The following is a 15,240-nucleotide window of genomic DNA, read 5'->3' on the forward strand; positions in this document are numbered from 1 at the left end:
CTTCTCTTGCCTTCTGTAATCTTTTGAGTGAAAATGACTTTTCAAAATCTGACCATCGTCACATCAATCATTTTAAAAAACGTGAGGCATGGAGTGATGATGTCACAAGCCAAGGCAGCTGTTGAAACGTCATCCATCCCGTCATATATCTTTTTTTTTTTGCATCGGGCCCGCAACACACTCATCACGTAGTAGAAAAATATCATCGCAAATACTCGCCGCAGGATGAAAGATTGAAAATTCAAATTAAAAAAACAAAGAATGACATTTCACGCTTGGTGTTTTTATTGCTTCCAAAATATTCTGTGTAAAGAATGACAAACTCTGAGGCTTTAAAATAAGACAAAACCAAAATACAAAGCACTAAGCACCTACTTTATTTTCCAAACAACAGACACCACAATAACGCTTCTTCTTCAGCTATACGGTAAAACACGAGCGTACCGATTACGAGTTTCCAGAACTGCCAAACACGCAAAAACAAAAAAAAATGTTCAATACATTCAGGCGACCAGTAGAAAAATGCACCAAAAAAATTACCTTCTCATTGTCAATTATTAGTTACAACGAATAAATCGTACGTGAGTAAAATGGCCGCACAAAAATGCACCCGACCAACACAAATAAATGTAAGAAACAGTGCAAATAAATCCATCAAATATTCTGACCACGTCAGTTTGCGATGGTAGAAACGGTCGCGATACATCCCGTAATAAACGATCTCAAGGCAGCAAAAATGACACACGACATGCAAATGAGCTGGATGGATGCGCAAATACGCCGAAAGGCCGGCGGCCAATCACATGGCTCGCTGCCGAAGAACTCCTCCCTCGCCGTCTGTTCCGCCGCCCGTGACGTCTCCGTTGCCCGGCAACAGGGGAATCAACTCTGCCAAGGAAATGCGAGGCTTTTTAAAACATATTCTGGGATTCCAACGCGGTGACTGCCGTTGACGGCGATAGGCGTCCAATCCGGTTGGACTGGATCGTCCGGTCCAATCGGAATGGAGCGTCTATCACCGTCAATGGAGGACAATCTTGTCTTATTAATGAATGCACTTTTTAGGTTGGAATTTCTTCAAAATGGATGCATTCTTCAGGCACACCTTTCAAAATAAACCTTCTTGAGCGTCACAAAAAGTTTCCAAATTTCGGCGCCTTCATTTTAACACCCTCTCACCCTTCATCTCCGTCCCGCCGCCGCCGCCGTCGTCTCGGCGCCGCTGGACCGCCTCTTCCTCCTGGATGACCAGCCGATCGGGTTTGGCGGCGACTTGCGCCGCTTTCCTGGCGTCCACCGTATCCATCTTGACCAGACACAGCGTCTGGAGGAGCCCCAAGGCGTCAAACTCCTCGCCCGAGGATTCACCGCCTTTCTTGAGCAGCTCCAAAACCTGCCCGCGTCAAAAACGCTCAGAAAACGAAGCGAGGGGGCTTTTTTTCTCCACTTTACCCACCTTGATGTACTTGTAGGACTTGAGCTCGCTGATGTTCTCCTCCAGGAAGAGCAGGTAGAGGGAGAGGTCGTCCCATTGGCCGCCGGGCGCCGGCAGGACGCTGACGGTGGGCAGCGATTGGTAGGTTTCCAGGAAGCGGGCGTGGTTCCGACACAGGAGCGGGCGCAGGCTGGCGTAGATGACCACGGGGATCAGCGCCGAGAAGATGATCAAGTTGACCAGGCTGCGAAGAGAAAGAAGGCTTCCTGTTGACTTTCACCAAGACGCTCTCTGGTCTGGCGGCTTCCACGTTTCAAGGTAAATTCAAATTTTCATGCATCGGACAAGACGAACTGCTTCACTCAAGGGTGTCAGACTCGGGTTGGTTCATGGGCCGCGTTGACGTCAACTCGATTTCATGTGGGCCGGACCATTTTAGATATATTTAGATTTTTATTTTTAATAAATGGATTAAAACAACTGGATTAAAATCCCTGAATATTCAGGTTTTTTATAGATCTAAAACAATGTTTATTTTAGCTTTTTTTATATTTTTAGATTTCACCAAATTATTTTGAACTAAACACAGAAAAAAATGGATTAAAAAATTCTAATTATTGATTTAAAAGTGGGAAAATCAGGACATTCAATATACATCTATACTCTTCATTTTAATTTGATGCTAAAACAGAAAGTCGACACTCATAATTTACTTTCCCGGGCCACAAAACGATGCGGCGGGCCAGATTTGGCCCCCGGGCCGCCACTTTGACACGTGGCTTAGCTTATCGATTTAGGAGATAAAATGCACCGAGGTGGACATTATAACCTTTCAAAACGGTTTCATCCTTTTGTAAAGTTTGGTTTTACAAAATAAAATTTGCTGCTCTCGGGTTAATTTGACTTTTTAAAACTTGCGTTGTCAGAGAGAGCTGTTTTAGCAGAAGAAAAAGTCCTGCTCTTCGCAATTTCGGGAAAATATGCCATACTAAATCGTATCATTTCATCTCGTTGGCCATCCTTAATTAAAAAAAAAACTGCCTGGCATCTTGCCCTGTATAAAGTTTGGCTTTATTAAACAGCACATTTTAAAGTTCCATTTCCTGCACCTAAGTTCCAAAGCTTGGACCTTTCAAAATAAAACTTTCGCGCTATTTCACCAATTTGTTGAATCCAATCATATTCGCATGTTAATTATTTCATATTAGAGAATAAAATAAAACCTGCCAGCATAACGCACCGTCCAATCACTTGGACTTTTGACTTTTTTAATGTAAAAAAAGAGTTCATTTGTAAAATAACACCGACGCCGTACGTTAGCTCGCGTGGCGTTCGGCCTTTCACCTGAGTAGCGTGAAGACTCCCACGGCGATGAGCTTGCACTGCACCTTGTCGGGGACGGCGGAGTCGTTGGCCAGCAGCCCCACCCTCAGCGTGCAGCCAAAGTCGTCGGTCAGCGAGGCCAGCCGCAGGTAGTAGGCCAGGTAGAGGCAGGCGCACAGCAGCGTGGTTAGCGTTAAGCCTCGGCACAGCAGGTAGCGGGCCAGCAGGGTGCGCTGGCTGTGCTTGGTCGTCAGGAACTTCTCCACTAGCGGGTAGTTGAAGCAGCCCTCCGTGGGGTCGCTGCAACTTACGTCGTGGGGAAATGAGCGTCAGAATTAAAAAAATAATGTTCTGGTAGAGTAGCCCGAAATGTGATTGGAGGGTAGCTTCACGTCAATATCGAGTCGCCGAGTAAAAGTAGTCATCCAGAAAATTGACATTCAAATAATGAATGGTTATTATCGTACAGGGGGTGCTCACACTTTTTTTTTTGCTCTAAGGCATGTGTCAAAGTGGCGGCCCGGGGGCCAAATCTGGCCCGCCGCATCATTTTGTGTGGCCCGGGAAAGTAAATGATGAGTGCTGACTTTCTGTTTTAGGACCAAATTAAAATGAAGAGAATAGATGTATATTAAATTTCCTGATTTTCCTCCTTTTAAATCAATAATTGTAATTTTTTAATCATTTTTTCTGTGTTTTTAGTTCAAAAATCATTTTGTAAAATCTAAAAATATCTAAAAAAGCTAAAATAAACATTGTTTTAGATCTATAAAAAACTGAATATTCAAGGCTTTTAATCCAGTTCTTTTAATCCATTTATAAAAATAAAAAAAAATCTAAATATTATATCTAAAATGGTCCGGCCCAAGTGAAATCAAGTTAACGTTAAAACGGCAAGTCTGTTATCATTTCGACTTCTAAAGGTAGACTCGACCAAAAGTGGTATTTTTGAAGTACGAAACCAAGCGGCGTGTTTTGAGTGTGCGCCTACCTTTCAGCTCCCTGCAACCCGGCGGTGGTCAAGCGCTTGGCCAGCGTGACGGCTCGGTTGTAGCAGCGGTCCAGCTCCTCCATGATGAAGGCCAGGTCCGACTGCAGCAGCGGCGCCGACCAGAACCTCCAGAAGAGAGCCGGGCTGTACGTCAACATGGCCACCAGCAGCAGGATGTACGGGAAGAACTGTGGGCGGGGTTTGGTCAACGTCCGGCGCATTCGAGCAAACGGGGTGAGTCGCCCGTCTCGTACCTTGTGCAGCCACAGAGGCAACGCGTGCGTGTGCACCGACGCCCAACAGTACGAGTCCACGTACGCCGCCTGTCGCCAGGAGAAGTTGCTGGGGGCGAAGCAGCTGATCTGCGTCCCTGGAGCCGAGCGACAAACGACAACGCGCGTCACCCCGACTCCTTCGCGCTGCCGGGCCGGGCCGAGGCGGAGGAACGGCGCCGACCGACGGAGACTTCCTGCGCGAAGGCCAGCGAGATGAGGAGGAGAGGGAGGCCCACCGCCACGCAGGTCACCATCTTGTCCACCGCCAGCTCGGTGCGTATGTTGCGGTATCGGGTCTGGTTGGGGTCCTTCAGCAGGAAATCGCTGAACACGTACTCGGTGGCCACGTGGGCGATGGCCATGGTGGCTCGCGACACTCTGGGACACGATTAAGAGGGCATTTAAAGGTGGCCATTCTCTAAAATACAAATGACCAAATACTTTGGTCATTTGTATTTTATTGCAAAACGTGACGATACCCTTGATAGAATTGTTACCTTGTAGCTATAAAGTTTTTTTTTAATTCAATCTTTTACCCACCTAAAAATGTTAGCCCTTAAATGTAAAAACGACCGCGTGATTGCATTTTTTATCTACCTCTACCAGGTAATGCAGGTGTAACACGGCATCCATTTTGTTAAGCATTTTTGGGTGTAACATTGCAACCCTGTTATTACGAGTTGACACCAACGTCTAGACTACGCAATGCACGCACGGCATGCGGTTCAGGTTTCCAAACACGCAGATGCAACACCCAACGTGACTCATTGGCCACCATTTGATTGACACCTGACGGCCATCACATGAAGCATCGTGTGTGGTTTACACTCATTCGCTGTCAATCTACTACTACCACAAAACTTCATATTAGTGGTGTCCGCCATCAGCGTGTTTTTTAGTACCATTTGGCTTTTTGGCTGCTATAAATCAAACCAATTTTCTGTGTATAATAATGATCGCAACTGTTTTTATTTATTTTAATCGTCAACATGGGGTCTGGGTATCAAAACACCATTTTGCTCCGCACAAAAGAATTAGAAATGTTACAAAAATATAGCAGACTTGAACAGGCTTGTCTCGGCATCTCTGCATCTCTTACATTACATGTGCAGCTGTTTGCTTGCAGTTTAAAAATAAAACCAAACGCAAAAAGGAACTGCAACAAGGAAATTAAAAAAATAAAAATAATACGTTTATCAATAGTCTATGAATGTAACAAAAAATAAATTTACCAAGCGTCTGGATTTTTTTCTTCAATTCTCATTTTTAAAAAGTGCAGTGAACTAGATATGTATTGCACTTTATTATTACTCTTATTATTACATTTCGTCGAAAGCGAGCAATTGTAACAATATGACTTAAAAAGCCAAATTAACAGAATGTACCTGAATGCATATTCGTCGATCGAGATTGTAATGAACATTGATTAGGGTTAGCAAGAACAGCTAGTTAAAATCACTACATTTTGCAATTAAAGTTTCGAAATGAAATCTTACCTCTGAGTACTTGAAACGCTGTGTACTACTTGGACATTTCTGTTTGATAACGCGTTTAGTAACGAGGACGAGCTAAGCGATGGTAAATGGTGAGCCGGGCGAAAGATTCAACAGTTGGAACAAAAGGTAACTTTCACTCCACTTCCGGTGTGCTTCACGGACCAGACGCCAGCTCGGATTTTTCACACTGAAACCATGTTTGTCAGGAAACGTTTCCCCTCAACAAACCCTTCAAAAACTTACATAAGTCACACTTCCTTTTCTCCTTTTTGATTAATAACTACTTAAAATACAAATGAAAAGTCGTTAAATATTCAAAACGTAAAATACAGGATTTACACCAGATAATAAAAAAGTGGCCCCCGTTCAAAATATATTGAACGTCCATCGCTGTTAAAATACTTCTTTAGTTTTAGTGTTGTAAGTACTTATATGTAAAGTATATTGCGTGGTCAATGTAAAACCAACTCATTTTACGTTTGGTTCGTTAAAGCAAACATAAATTAATCAAACATGCTGGAACGCTGTTGTTGTTTTTCTATCGCGACAAACGTAGTCAAGTTAGAACTACCCTTCACAAATAAGACCATATCTTTTCTGTGAATATAATAAAACACATGAGAAACTGCCGTTATATCTTTAATGCTGAAAAGCCTACCCGGAAGTCTTCGTCTTTCTACCAACGCAGGCTTTACCCGGACCAGTGTCCCCCATTCATTCCCGCAATAGCGGCCCTCCCCTCCCGCCTCAGTCCGCCTGGAAAGATGGCTGCTCCGGCGCTGCTCAGGAGCTCCGAGCCGGCGCTGTGCCCGAGCTTCGCGGAGGTCTGCTCGTTCCTGGAGCGCTACGGAGCCGTCCTCGACCTACCCGAGATGACGTTCCCGCAGATGGAGGCTTACCTCCGCGAAAAGACGTCAGGTGAGAAGCCCGTTTTGTTCTAATGTGGCGGAGGGAAGTAGTGGTGGAAAAGCTGCGACACTCGGATCCCGGCGGAGGAGAAGGAGGGGGGTTACACGGGCACCATCACGCGAGGATGGTGAGGAAGATGTTTGGTGACCCTGAAGAACATCGCCGCTTCCTACGACGTCCCAGCCCGAAGCATCGTTTTTTAGCTTTGCTTCTCAGTCTTCCGCCATTTGCCAAACGTGCCCCCCAAAATGAGTACAAGTTCCCAAGTTTAGAACCTGAAAAAACCGCCACTGTAGCTAACACTATGCTAGCATCTACCCCCTTAAACAAAAACACTTCTTTTTTTGTGTACGTGGATACAAAGCCAACGAATTAAGTTAAATGCTAGCCGGCGTCGGCGTTAATTTTGAGGTACGACACTTTGTGGAAATGGTTTAGGAGGGAAGAAGAACAAAAACAAGACTAAATGTGTGATTGTAAAGAAGGTAGCCATGATGCAGTTTCTGGAATTCACCGGCAACACGGAATACATTTGAATGGACGTTTTATATCAGTTTTTTTGTCTTTTTTGCCGTTCGTTGTCGTTATATATTCGTTTCGTTTAAAGCCAAGGGGGAGAAATGTAGTTAAAAACTAGATGCGTTTTGGTGGCTGTCAAATTTGCGCCTGCGCAGTCGCGGCCTGTAGCGCTCGCTAGCTTGAAAAATAGCAAAGATGCTGAGAGTTAATGTAAACGTAATTTACCACTCAATTGCCGTCATTTTAGAACCAGAAATGCCACTTTTATTCTTTCGTCTCGAGTATAGACTGCTTGAGGACAAATGCTGAATACAATACTTAGTTTTCAGTCTTAAATGTGTCGTAACCGCAATTTACTACAACACGTCCTACTCAAGTGGAGGATGCATACTTGGATTTACTGTAAATAATTATGTGATAAAGTAACAATGGCAGTGGTTGTGGTTTAATTAAACGCTTTTACGTTATAATACGAATATAATCGAAGCGCGGGTGTTGGGTTGATTAAAAGTCATTAAACATTTTTCTTGACGTCATATTTCGTAGTGTTAACTTCAAGGACAGTTGGAAAAAAAAAAGGGATTTAAAATGCAGGTCAACATGAACTATAATGTTTCAGTGTGCAAATTGCATATTTCTTGGAATTCATTTAAAAATAATCTGAACATGTATCTAAATCGTCTACTTGCATTGGAAAAAGTTGTATTAATGCCTTTTAGAATTTTTATCTTGAGTCAAAAATGACAGTGATACTTTTTAAAAAAATGATTGATTGATACAGGTGTTGTCTTTCGATTCAAATGTTTTTGTTATCTCTGCGCCTCATTCTCTTTATGGCTGAAATAAGTAAAAGTAATAAAACTAGTGTCGCGAAAATGTTGTTTTCAGGTCTGTCTCACTAGCTACAGCAGAATGCTTTGATACAGTAAAACTGTGCACCATAGGTTTTCAAATGTTGAGTTACCTGTCATGTCCTCCTGCTTTTCAGTTCCCAAACCTCTCATTGAACTGCACGTCAAGCTGCTCCGAAAGCTCGGCAAGTCCGTGACGACGGAGCGCTGGGAAAAATATCTGGCTAAGGCAAGCGTAACGCGCACCGCATCCAATTTTGACATGTGCCGCGGGTGAGCGCTAATTCCTGTGGGTGCTTGTTTTCTTTTTTTCTTCTAGATGTGCCAGGAGCTGAACAGCGCCTGGGCCTGGGAACTGGAACAGAACGGGTACCAGGACATGTCCATGGAGTGCAAGTCCAGCATCCTTAAAGTATGAGAACTTTGATTTTTGGCTTCCTCAGAACTGAAAAACCTTATGAATTGTTTTTTTTGTGCTCTCAGTATTTATGCGAGTGCCAGTTTGACGACAACCTCAAATTCAAAGCGGCCATCAACGAGGAGGAGCCCGACAAGATGCGCCTGCAACCCGTCGGGCGGGACAAGCAGGGCCTGATGTACTGGCTCCAGCTGGACCAGGAGCAGAATATCCGGCTCTACACGGAGGAGCAAGACGACTCGGACGGATCCACGTGGAGGTGCATCGTCAGGTAACTTGAACCAAAGAGAATGTCGGGTTCGCCGTCCGCCTGGCGCTTTCCTTTAATCCTCCCTGCCGTCTTTTCAGGACCCGCAATGACCTGGCCGAAGCTCTGGATCTACTCAAGGCCCAAGTTTTTCCAAACCTGAACCACGAGCAAAAAACGGGCCAATCGGGGAGCAGCAGTCCCGCTGAAAGAGACGCAGGTGAAATTCAATGGGAAGATAGATTGACTTTTTTTGCAATAATGTCAATGGAAAGCGCACTAACCACAAATCGTCCTATTGTTTGTCGTGTGCCACCAAAGGGGACGAAGATGTCAAACCCGGTGAAATTTCGGAGGCCGTCTCCGATGGCGTGAAAATTGAAAAAGAGGAAAAGCCTCTAAAACAAGGTAAGAAAACATTGTGTTAATTTAGAGCTCATTTCCAAACTTATAAGACTTTATAGGACAAACAGATGAGCGAAAATAGCCACCATGAACGTCCAGCGTCTTCTCCTTTTCTGCTTTTAGAAACCCAGGCGTCCCCCGAAAACGTCAAGCAGGAAGCGAAAGAAGAGAAAAGCGGCGAGCAAGCGCCCGGGTTCGATAACCACGTGAGCACCATCACTTCCGTGGTCAAATCCGAGCGCAGGGAGGCCTCGGTGGTGGCCGGCGCCGCGGCCAAGCCGGAGGAGGAGGCGGAACGCGCCGTGGTCAGGAGCAGCCAGCAAGCCAAAATCCCGCTGAAAAAGAGAGAGCTCAAGCTGGCCGAAAGCTTCCACGGAAACCACCTGGGTAACAATAACTGCAGCAGCAGCATCATCGTGTGCAACCCCGCCGTCGTACAGAGCAAGGACTCGTCCCCGGCGGCCCCTGCCGTCCCACAAGGCACGGACGCTTCCGGCGGGCAAACGGCGTCACAGCGGCTCCCGGAGCTGACGAACGGGAGGGCGTCCGTGGTGTCGCATCACGTCGGCGTCATCCGCGGACCCACGTCCGGCGACGAGAATGGCTGTAAAGCAGCGGAGGAAGAGAAGAATGTGCAGAGCTGCCACGCAAGTAAGGGGAACGAAAAATGGACATTTTCATATTTAGCTTTCCTGTTTTAAAATCGCTTGAAAGATTTAACGCCCTTTTTTTAGATGATTTTCTTGGGAAGAAGCGACTTCAGGATGTTGCCATTCATTTTAAAGCCCTCCTACCTAAAAGGGATTAGACTTATATCGTCGTCAATGGTAGGCAATGCGTAAAATACACGTATAATTGCCGATATATTTAATTTTAAATCATTTTAATTTTGAAAAGCAATTAAAACAGTCGTTCCGTTCCATAAAGGATATTGCCAAAAGTCAATGTTTTCGTTAGTGCTGCGTTTTGCAACAATGACCACTAGGTGGTGCAAAAACTCACGTAACAAAGAGTGACAAGGCAGTTATCGTATTATATGGGCGATATGTCGGCTTATGGTGAAAAGATACTATATAAATTGACCCGAACTAAACATAACGTTTATCCTTTTTATATTATAGGCTTCATATTGGTTGACGGCCGGTCTTTAAAAAATGTCCGGATAGTATCAGCCCATCTTCAGTCAATATGATCAGTTTCATTGTTTATTTAAAAAGATCAGATCTTTGTCCAAACACTCAGTTTTCTATGTTAATTCTCCGTTGCACAGAAACGCCAGAGCTGGGACGCCAGTCGGTGCTGGTGAGGAACGAGCCCGTCGCCGCCGAGACGCCGCACCGGAGTCCAAAAACGGACAAGGACCCGGACGAAAGCCTCCCCCGGGCGGAGGACGCCGACTCGGAACCCCGAGAACTTTGCGTGGATGAAGAAAAAAGTGAAGACCAGCAGCAAAACGACTCGAGTGTTTTGGAGAAAGTGCCGGCGGAGCCCACAAAAGAAGGACAGGAGAAGAGAGAGAATGGCGGACTGCCGGAGGAGGAGCGGGAGGAGAAAGAGGAGAAAGAGGAGAGAGAGGAGAAGGAGGAGAGAGAGGTGGAGGGCAAGCCACCACGGGAGGAAGCGTCCTCGGAACTCCAGAAGGAAGGAATCCGCCTGAAGATCAAGATCCCGCCTCATCGCAGGAACAAGATGAAAGCCAAGGAGCAGCAAAAGGAGGCACCAGAGGGAGGGAGATCACTTCGGAGGTCCGCCAGAATCTGCAGGTTGGAAGGATTTATACCTTGCTCACTGATTGCCGTCGACGCCGATAGAGTCGCTAATCTTCTTCTGTCCACCTCGTAGACCGAGTACGAAAGCCTGCGAGCGCCCGAAAAAAAAAGGCCAAGCCAAGCAGACCAGAGAAGACGATGAGGAAGAGGAGGAGGAGAAGGAAGAGGAGGACGATGAGGAAGAGGGAGACAAGGATGGCGAAAAGGAGAGCGTCACCAGCGCTAAGAAAGACGGAAAAACGGCCGCCGTCCAAACGAGGAAGCGCAGGGTAGGGCCCCGTCGTTTTGCCGATTTTGTAAACGTGGGTCAGGGCTCGCGACGTTGACCCCGTGCCGCGCATTTTTTCGCCGTCCAGGGTAAGCGGAGACACGGCTGGTCCAACGTCCGTGCCAAGCGTCGCAAACCGAACGACGACGAGGGCGACGGCAAGGAGCAAAAAGCGCGGGAGGAAGGCAGCGCCGGCGACAGCCGCTCGGACGACTCGTGCCCGTCGGAAGACCTCCCAAAAGAGGACGCCTGCACCCACTGCGGTCTTCCCAACCACCCGGAACTGGTAAGGAGCTCCTATTCGGGTCGGGGCGTCTTTCGCCGGCTTCAACTTGTTTTAATTGTGCCATCTTTTAGATTCTGTTGTGCGACTCGTGCGACAGCGGATATCACACGGCCTGCCTCAGGCCGCCGCTCATGCTCATCCCGGACGGCGAGTGGTTCTGCCCGCCGTGCCAGCACGTGAGTCGCGCCCCTTGGCCTCCTTTTTCCGTTCCGTTCTTCCCAATACTCTGATGGTCAATTCCAACTTCTCCTCCAACGATTTGTTTGTAGAAGCTGCTGTGCGAGAGGTTAGAGGAGCAGCTGCTGAGCCTGGACAGCGCTCTGAAGAAGCGCGAGCGGGCCGAGAGGAGGTAAACTGCCGCAAACTGTCGCAAAATGCAGCAAAATGCTGCAAATTTGGTCCAAGCGACGAGCGCGGATTTCCGTAAAGTCACACGGGAATTTGTTTCGATAGGCGGGAGCGGCTGGTGTACGTGGGAATCAGCGTGGAGAACATCATCCCTGTAAGTAGGACAAAATGGCCGACGGCCCAGAAAGAAGAAACACGGGGGTCTCTTTTTGTGTCCCGGCAGGGGGACGAGGGAGAGGAGGAAGACGTAAAGACGGCCAAGAAGAAAGACGCCAAGAAGAGTAAAAACCTGGGGAGGAGGTCCACCAGAACCAGGAAGAACATCAGCTACAGGTGCCGTTCATTCGCTGCTCTCCAAAAATAAAAAAAAAGGAAAATATTGACTGTGGCCCCCAAAACAAACTCAAATTCAGCCTACGACCTATCAAAAATAGATAAATAAGAGGATATTTACGATGATGAGATGCCCAAAAGAGGATTTGGGTCATTTTCAAGGCAAAAATATCTCAAAATGAATTGACTGGATCAATAAATGCCTCTTTGTTTCCATATTTGCTCCTCAGATTCGACGACTTTGACGACGCCATCGACGAGGCCATCGAAGAGGACGTCGGAGACGTCAACGCGGGTTAGGGGACGGCTCGCGCCTGATCAAAAATAATATTTCACTTGGCAGTAAAGCACAAGGTATTGAAAACCCGCCACGTCCCAACAGAGGGAGGGAGAGACCTCGTCGGCGCCGCGTTGTCCGAGTGCGCCGCCACGGCGACGGGCCGACGGCGGCCGGTGACGCTCGCCGCCCGAAACAAGAAGCGGCGCCGTCTGAACGACCTGGAGAGCGACAGCACGGCGGCGGAGAGCGAAGACGACTTCATGCTCAGCAACAGGTCGGGCGCCATCAAGTCTTGGCGTGCCGTCGACGGCGAAAGGCGTCCAAATCGGTACGTAACGTTCTTTTCTCGATCAGCTCCGAAGAGGAGGAATTCGGCGGCTCCGCCTCAAACGACGAGGAGGAGGAGGAAGAGGACGAAGGAGGCAGCTGGGAGGGCGCCAAGCGGACGGCCAGGGCGCCGCCCAAACACAAAGCGGGCCGGCCGCCCGGACGACCGCCGGGACGGCCGCGCCGGCGGAGGCGCTCGTCTGACGAGGAGGAGGAAGAGGAGGAGGGCAGCGATGAAGGTGAGTCGGCGGCGCGCCGCCCCGACCCGTGGCCTTGGCGCACAAACTCGATGGCGCGTCTTCCTCTGTCAGACTGGGATCAGTACAGCGACGCGTCGGACCAAAAGCGCGGCGGGCTGAGGCGCGGCCAGCGGCAGCAGGTCAACTACCGCGAGACCTCCGTCTCGTCCAACAATTCGCCCACGTCGGCCCGCTGTCAAAAAGAAGGCAAGGCGTGCGGACGTCCACGGAAGGAACGCTTCTCCAGCGACTACAGCGACCGTGAGTGCGCCGGCAGACGTAGAATCGGCTTGTTGCCGCCCATATTTTCATTTTTCTGTAATCATCTTCTCTATTTATTTGAGGATTTTCTTACCTTTAGCTGTATTTTGCAGTTTAACTTTCCAAATTTATTCTATTTTGGAGAAAATTTAAGACTGTTAAGTGCGCCTTATAGTCGGGAAAATACGGTATGTTTGTCAAATGTCAATTGAGGCCGGCCCGTCCGCCTCAGAGTTCTGGGTTCGATCCCCGGGGACGTATATAGTTTGACGCCCAAGCATTTCTAAATGATCCATTCGTGATTGCAATGGTAAAATCGGTCCTTTTTCCTCCAGTGTCAAATTCTTCGCGGGACTCCGAAGAGGACGACCGAGGCGGCCGGGGAAAGCGAGAGAAGCCCAGGCCACGCCGCGAGGGCGCCGAGGACGAGCGAGCGGCGGGGCGACCGCCTCCGGGGAAAGAACGGGACCGAAGGAGGCGAGTCCGGAGGTCGGCGAGAGAGGAGGAGGAGGCGGATGACGGCGGCGGCGACCCGGCACAAATGGGCCGGGGCAAGCGGCGGGAGATGCTGTCCCAACGGCGGCGGAGGCGACTGGCTCAGATGCTGAAGAAGCGACGGCCTTCCACGGACGAGTCCGGAGAATCGGAATCGGAATCCTCGTCCTCCGAGGAGGACCGGCCGCTCCGGAAAAGACTCAACCGCATCGACTCGGACGACGAGGAGTCGGACGGGACGAAAGACGAGAGCCCCGGCGAGGGCGAGGATGAGCCGGAGGTGACGAAAGACGAGGACCGGGACCAGGACCGGGGCCAGGACCGGCCCGAGGACCAGCCCGAGGGGACGAAAGACGAGAGCGGCGCCGTCGACGAGGACGAAGACAAGCCGGACAAGCCGAACGGCCCCTCGCGCCCCGAGGAGGGAGAGGCCAAGTGGGACTCGGCAAACTCTGTCGGCGCCAGTCCGCGCTCGTGATCTCGTCCCCTTTCCCTCCCAGAACGGCGCTTCTCCAACTTTTTGGCCAAATTCCAGCGCCCGCTAAACACGCCGAATCCATTAGCAACAACAACGAGCACCCGTGCTATGGAAGAATGGGACTATTTTGCGCCACCTGTCATCGAGGGTTGAAGTCAAATATTTTCACCCTCTCAAGGGCATTCACTAAAGTCACGGGCTGCCATTGACGGCGCAGGACGTCCAATTTGACTTTGAGGGCCCAACGAACTGAGCAAAGTCGCACGTCTGATATACTGGATTCTATCGAAACCGATTCCCCGCTTTGAGAGCCCCGGTTCTAGCCCCGCCCCCTCGTCAAGGCACCGGTAGCGACCCCGCGGCTCGTCGTGACCGTAAAAGAACCGTCGGGCGGTCACGTGACCGAGTGACATTTGGACACTGCTGTACATCTCTCTATTCTTTTTGTAAAATAATAGATGTTGCGTTTTAGTCCTCCTGTAAAATATAGTGTTCTATTTTCTCTATGAAGGAGAGGAGCAATGCGGCGGTGAGTGGACGGATGGTTGGCCCATGTCGTACCCGGGGTACCTCAGAGATTCCTCCTAAACTTTCCGTGGGAATCGATCCGGGATTCGGCCTCGCCGTGCCGGGGTCGAGGGTTCGAACCCAGGTCGGTCCTCGCTGTGTGGAGTTTGCATGTTCGCCCTGGGCTTGCGTGGGTTCTCTCTGGGTACTCTGGTTTTCCAACATTTTTTAATTGTCATCAGATATGATCAGGATTGGTTGTTTGTCCCATTGTGCCCTGCGATTAGCTGGCGACCAATTCAGGACGTCCCCCATCCGGTGCCCGTCGTTAACTGGGATAGGCTCCAGCACCCCCCCACTGAGGCAATTTGGCATACTAGTAGAGTTCTACTACTCTAAAGTATCCATTATCGCTCCCATTTGAGCTGATTTTGTCTGTTTGAGCCAACTAGAAGCAAGCAAAACAGCTTTTTTTGTCTTAATCGTGGATACAGGGGCGGATTCTGAATCTCACGCACGCACGCACGCGCACTTACAGAAAATAAGCCTTTGTATTTCCAAAGTGCAACTTAATAGGGATGGAAATGGAGCCTGATTGGATTCGAAGGCGAGACTCTGTTGTTATGTCGCTGTAGTGTCACAATAATGTCACTTCAATGTTGTCCAAGTTATTAAAAACCAGCACTGCGAGCGTCTCCTCAAAAATACTCAGCAACTGTGTTTTTTTGTACTATCGCTCAGGAGTGGCTAAAGCTAAACGTTACTATAAATTACGTTTTG

General features: G+C 48.6%; 2 protein-coding genes across 3 annotated transcripts; one reads left to right on the forward strand and one right to left on the reverse strand.

Annotated features, from left to right (window-relative positions):
* Positions 1–354: 354 nt before the first annotated feature.
* Positions 355–5,686, reverse strand: LOC144083335 (pannexin-1-like). 2 transcript variants are annotated; one of them, XM_077611081.1, is made up of 8 exons: positions 5,521–5,686; positions 4,206–4,402; positions 4,004–4,119; positions 3,750–3,937; positions 2,780–3,058; positions 1,457–1,679; positions 1,180–1,393; positions 355–888 (listed from the first exon to the last, which is right to left on the reverse strand). In XM_077611081.1, the coding sequence occupies exons 2-8, from the start codon at positions 4,384–4,386 to the stop codon at positions 800–802; spliced, it is 1,290 nt and encodes a 429-aa protein (XP_077467207.1). In that variant the 5' UTR covers positions 4,387–4,402; positions 5,521–5,686; the 3' UTR covers positions 355–799. The 2 variants fall into 2 exon arrangements, with proteins under 2 accessions (XP_077467207.1, XP_077467206.1); XM_077611080.1 differs by having other exon boundaries at positions 2,780–3,064.
* Positions 4,145–15,167, forward strand: rsf1a (remodeling and spacing factor 1a). Its single transcript, XM_077611079.1, has 20 exons — positions 4,145–4,297; positions 6,209–6,438; positions 7,937–8,028; positions 8,119–8,211; positions 8,283–8,488; positions 8,566–8,684; positions 8,786–8,872; positions 8,993–9,520; positions 10,140–10,632; positions 10,712–10,907; positions 10,995–11,192; positions 11,264–11,368; positions 11,462–11,541; positions 11,646–11,694; positions 11,764–11,873; positions 12,104–12,168; positions 12,256–12,427; positions 12,508–12,719; positions 12,792–12,980; positions 13,316–15,167. The coding sequence occupies exons 2-20, from the start codon at positions 6,285–6,287 to the stop codon at positions 13,951–13,953; spliced, it is 3,786 nt and encodes a 1,261-aa protein (XP_077467205.1). The 5' UTR covers positions 4,145–4,297; positions 6,209–6,284; the 3' UTR covers positions 13,954–15,167.
* Positions 15,168–15,240: the final 73 nt, after the last annotated feature.

This window comes from Stigmatopora argus, chromosome 10, assembly GCF_051989625.1.
Source record: "Stigmatopora argus isolate UIUO_Sarg chromosome 10, RoL_Sarg_1.0, whole genome shotgun sequence".
NCBI classification, from domain to species: Eukaryota; Metazoa; Chordata; class Actinopteri; order Syngnathiformes; family Syngnathidae; genus Stigmatopora; species Stigmatopora argus.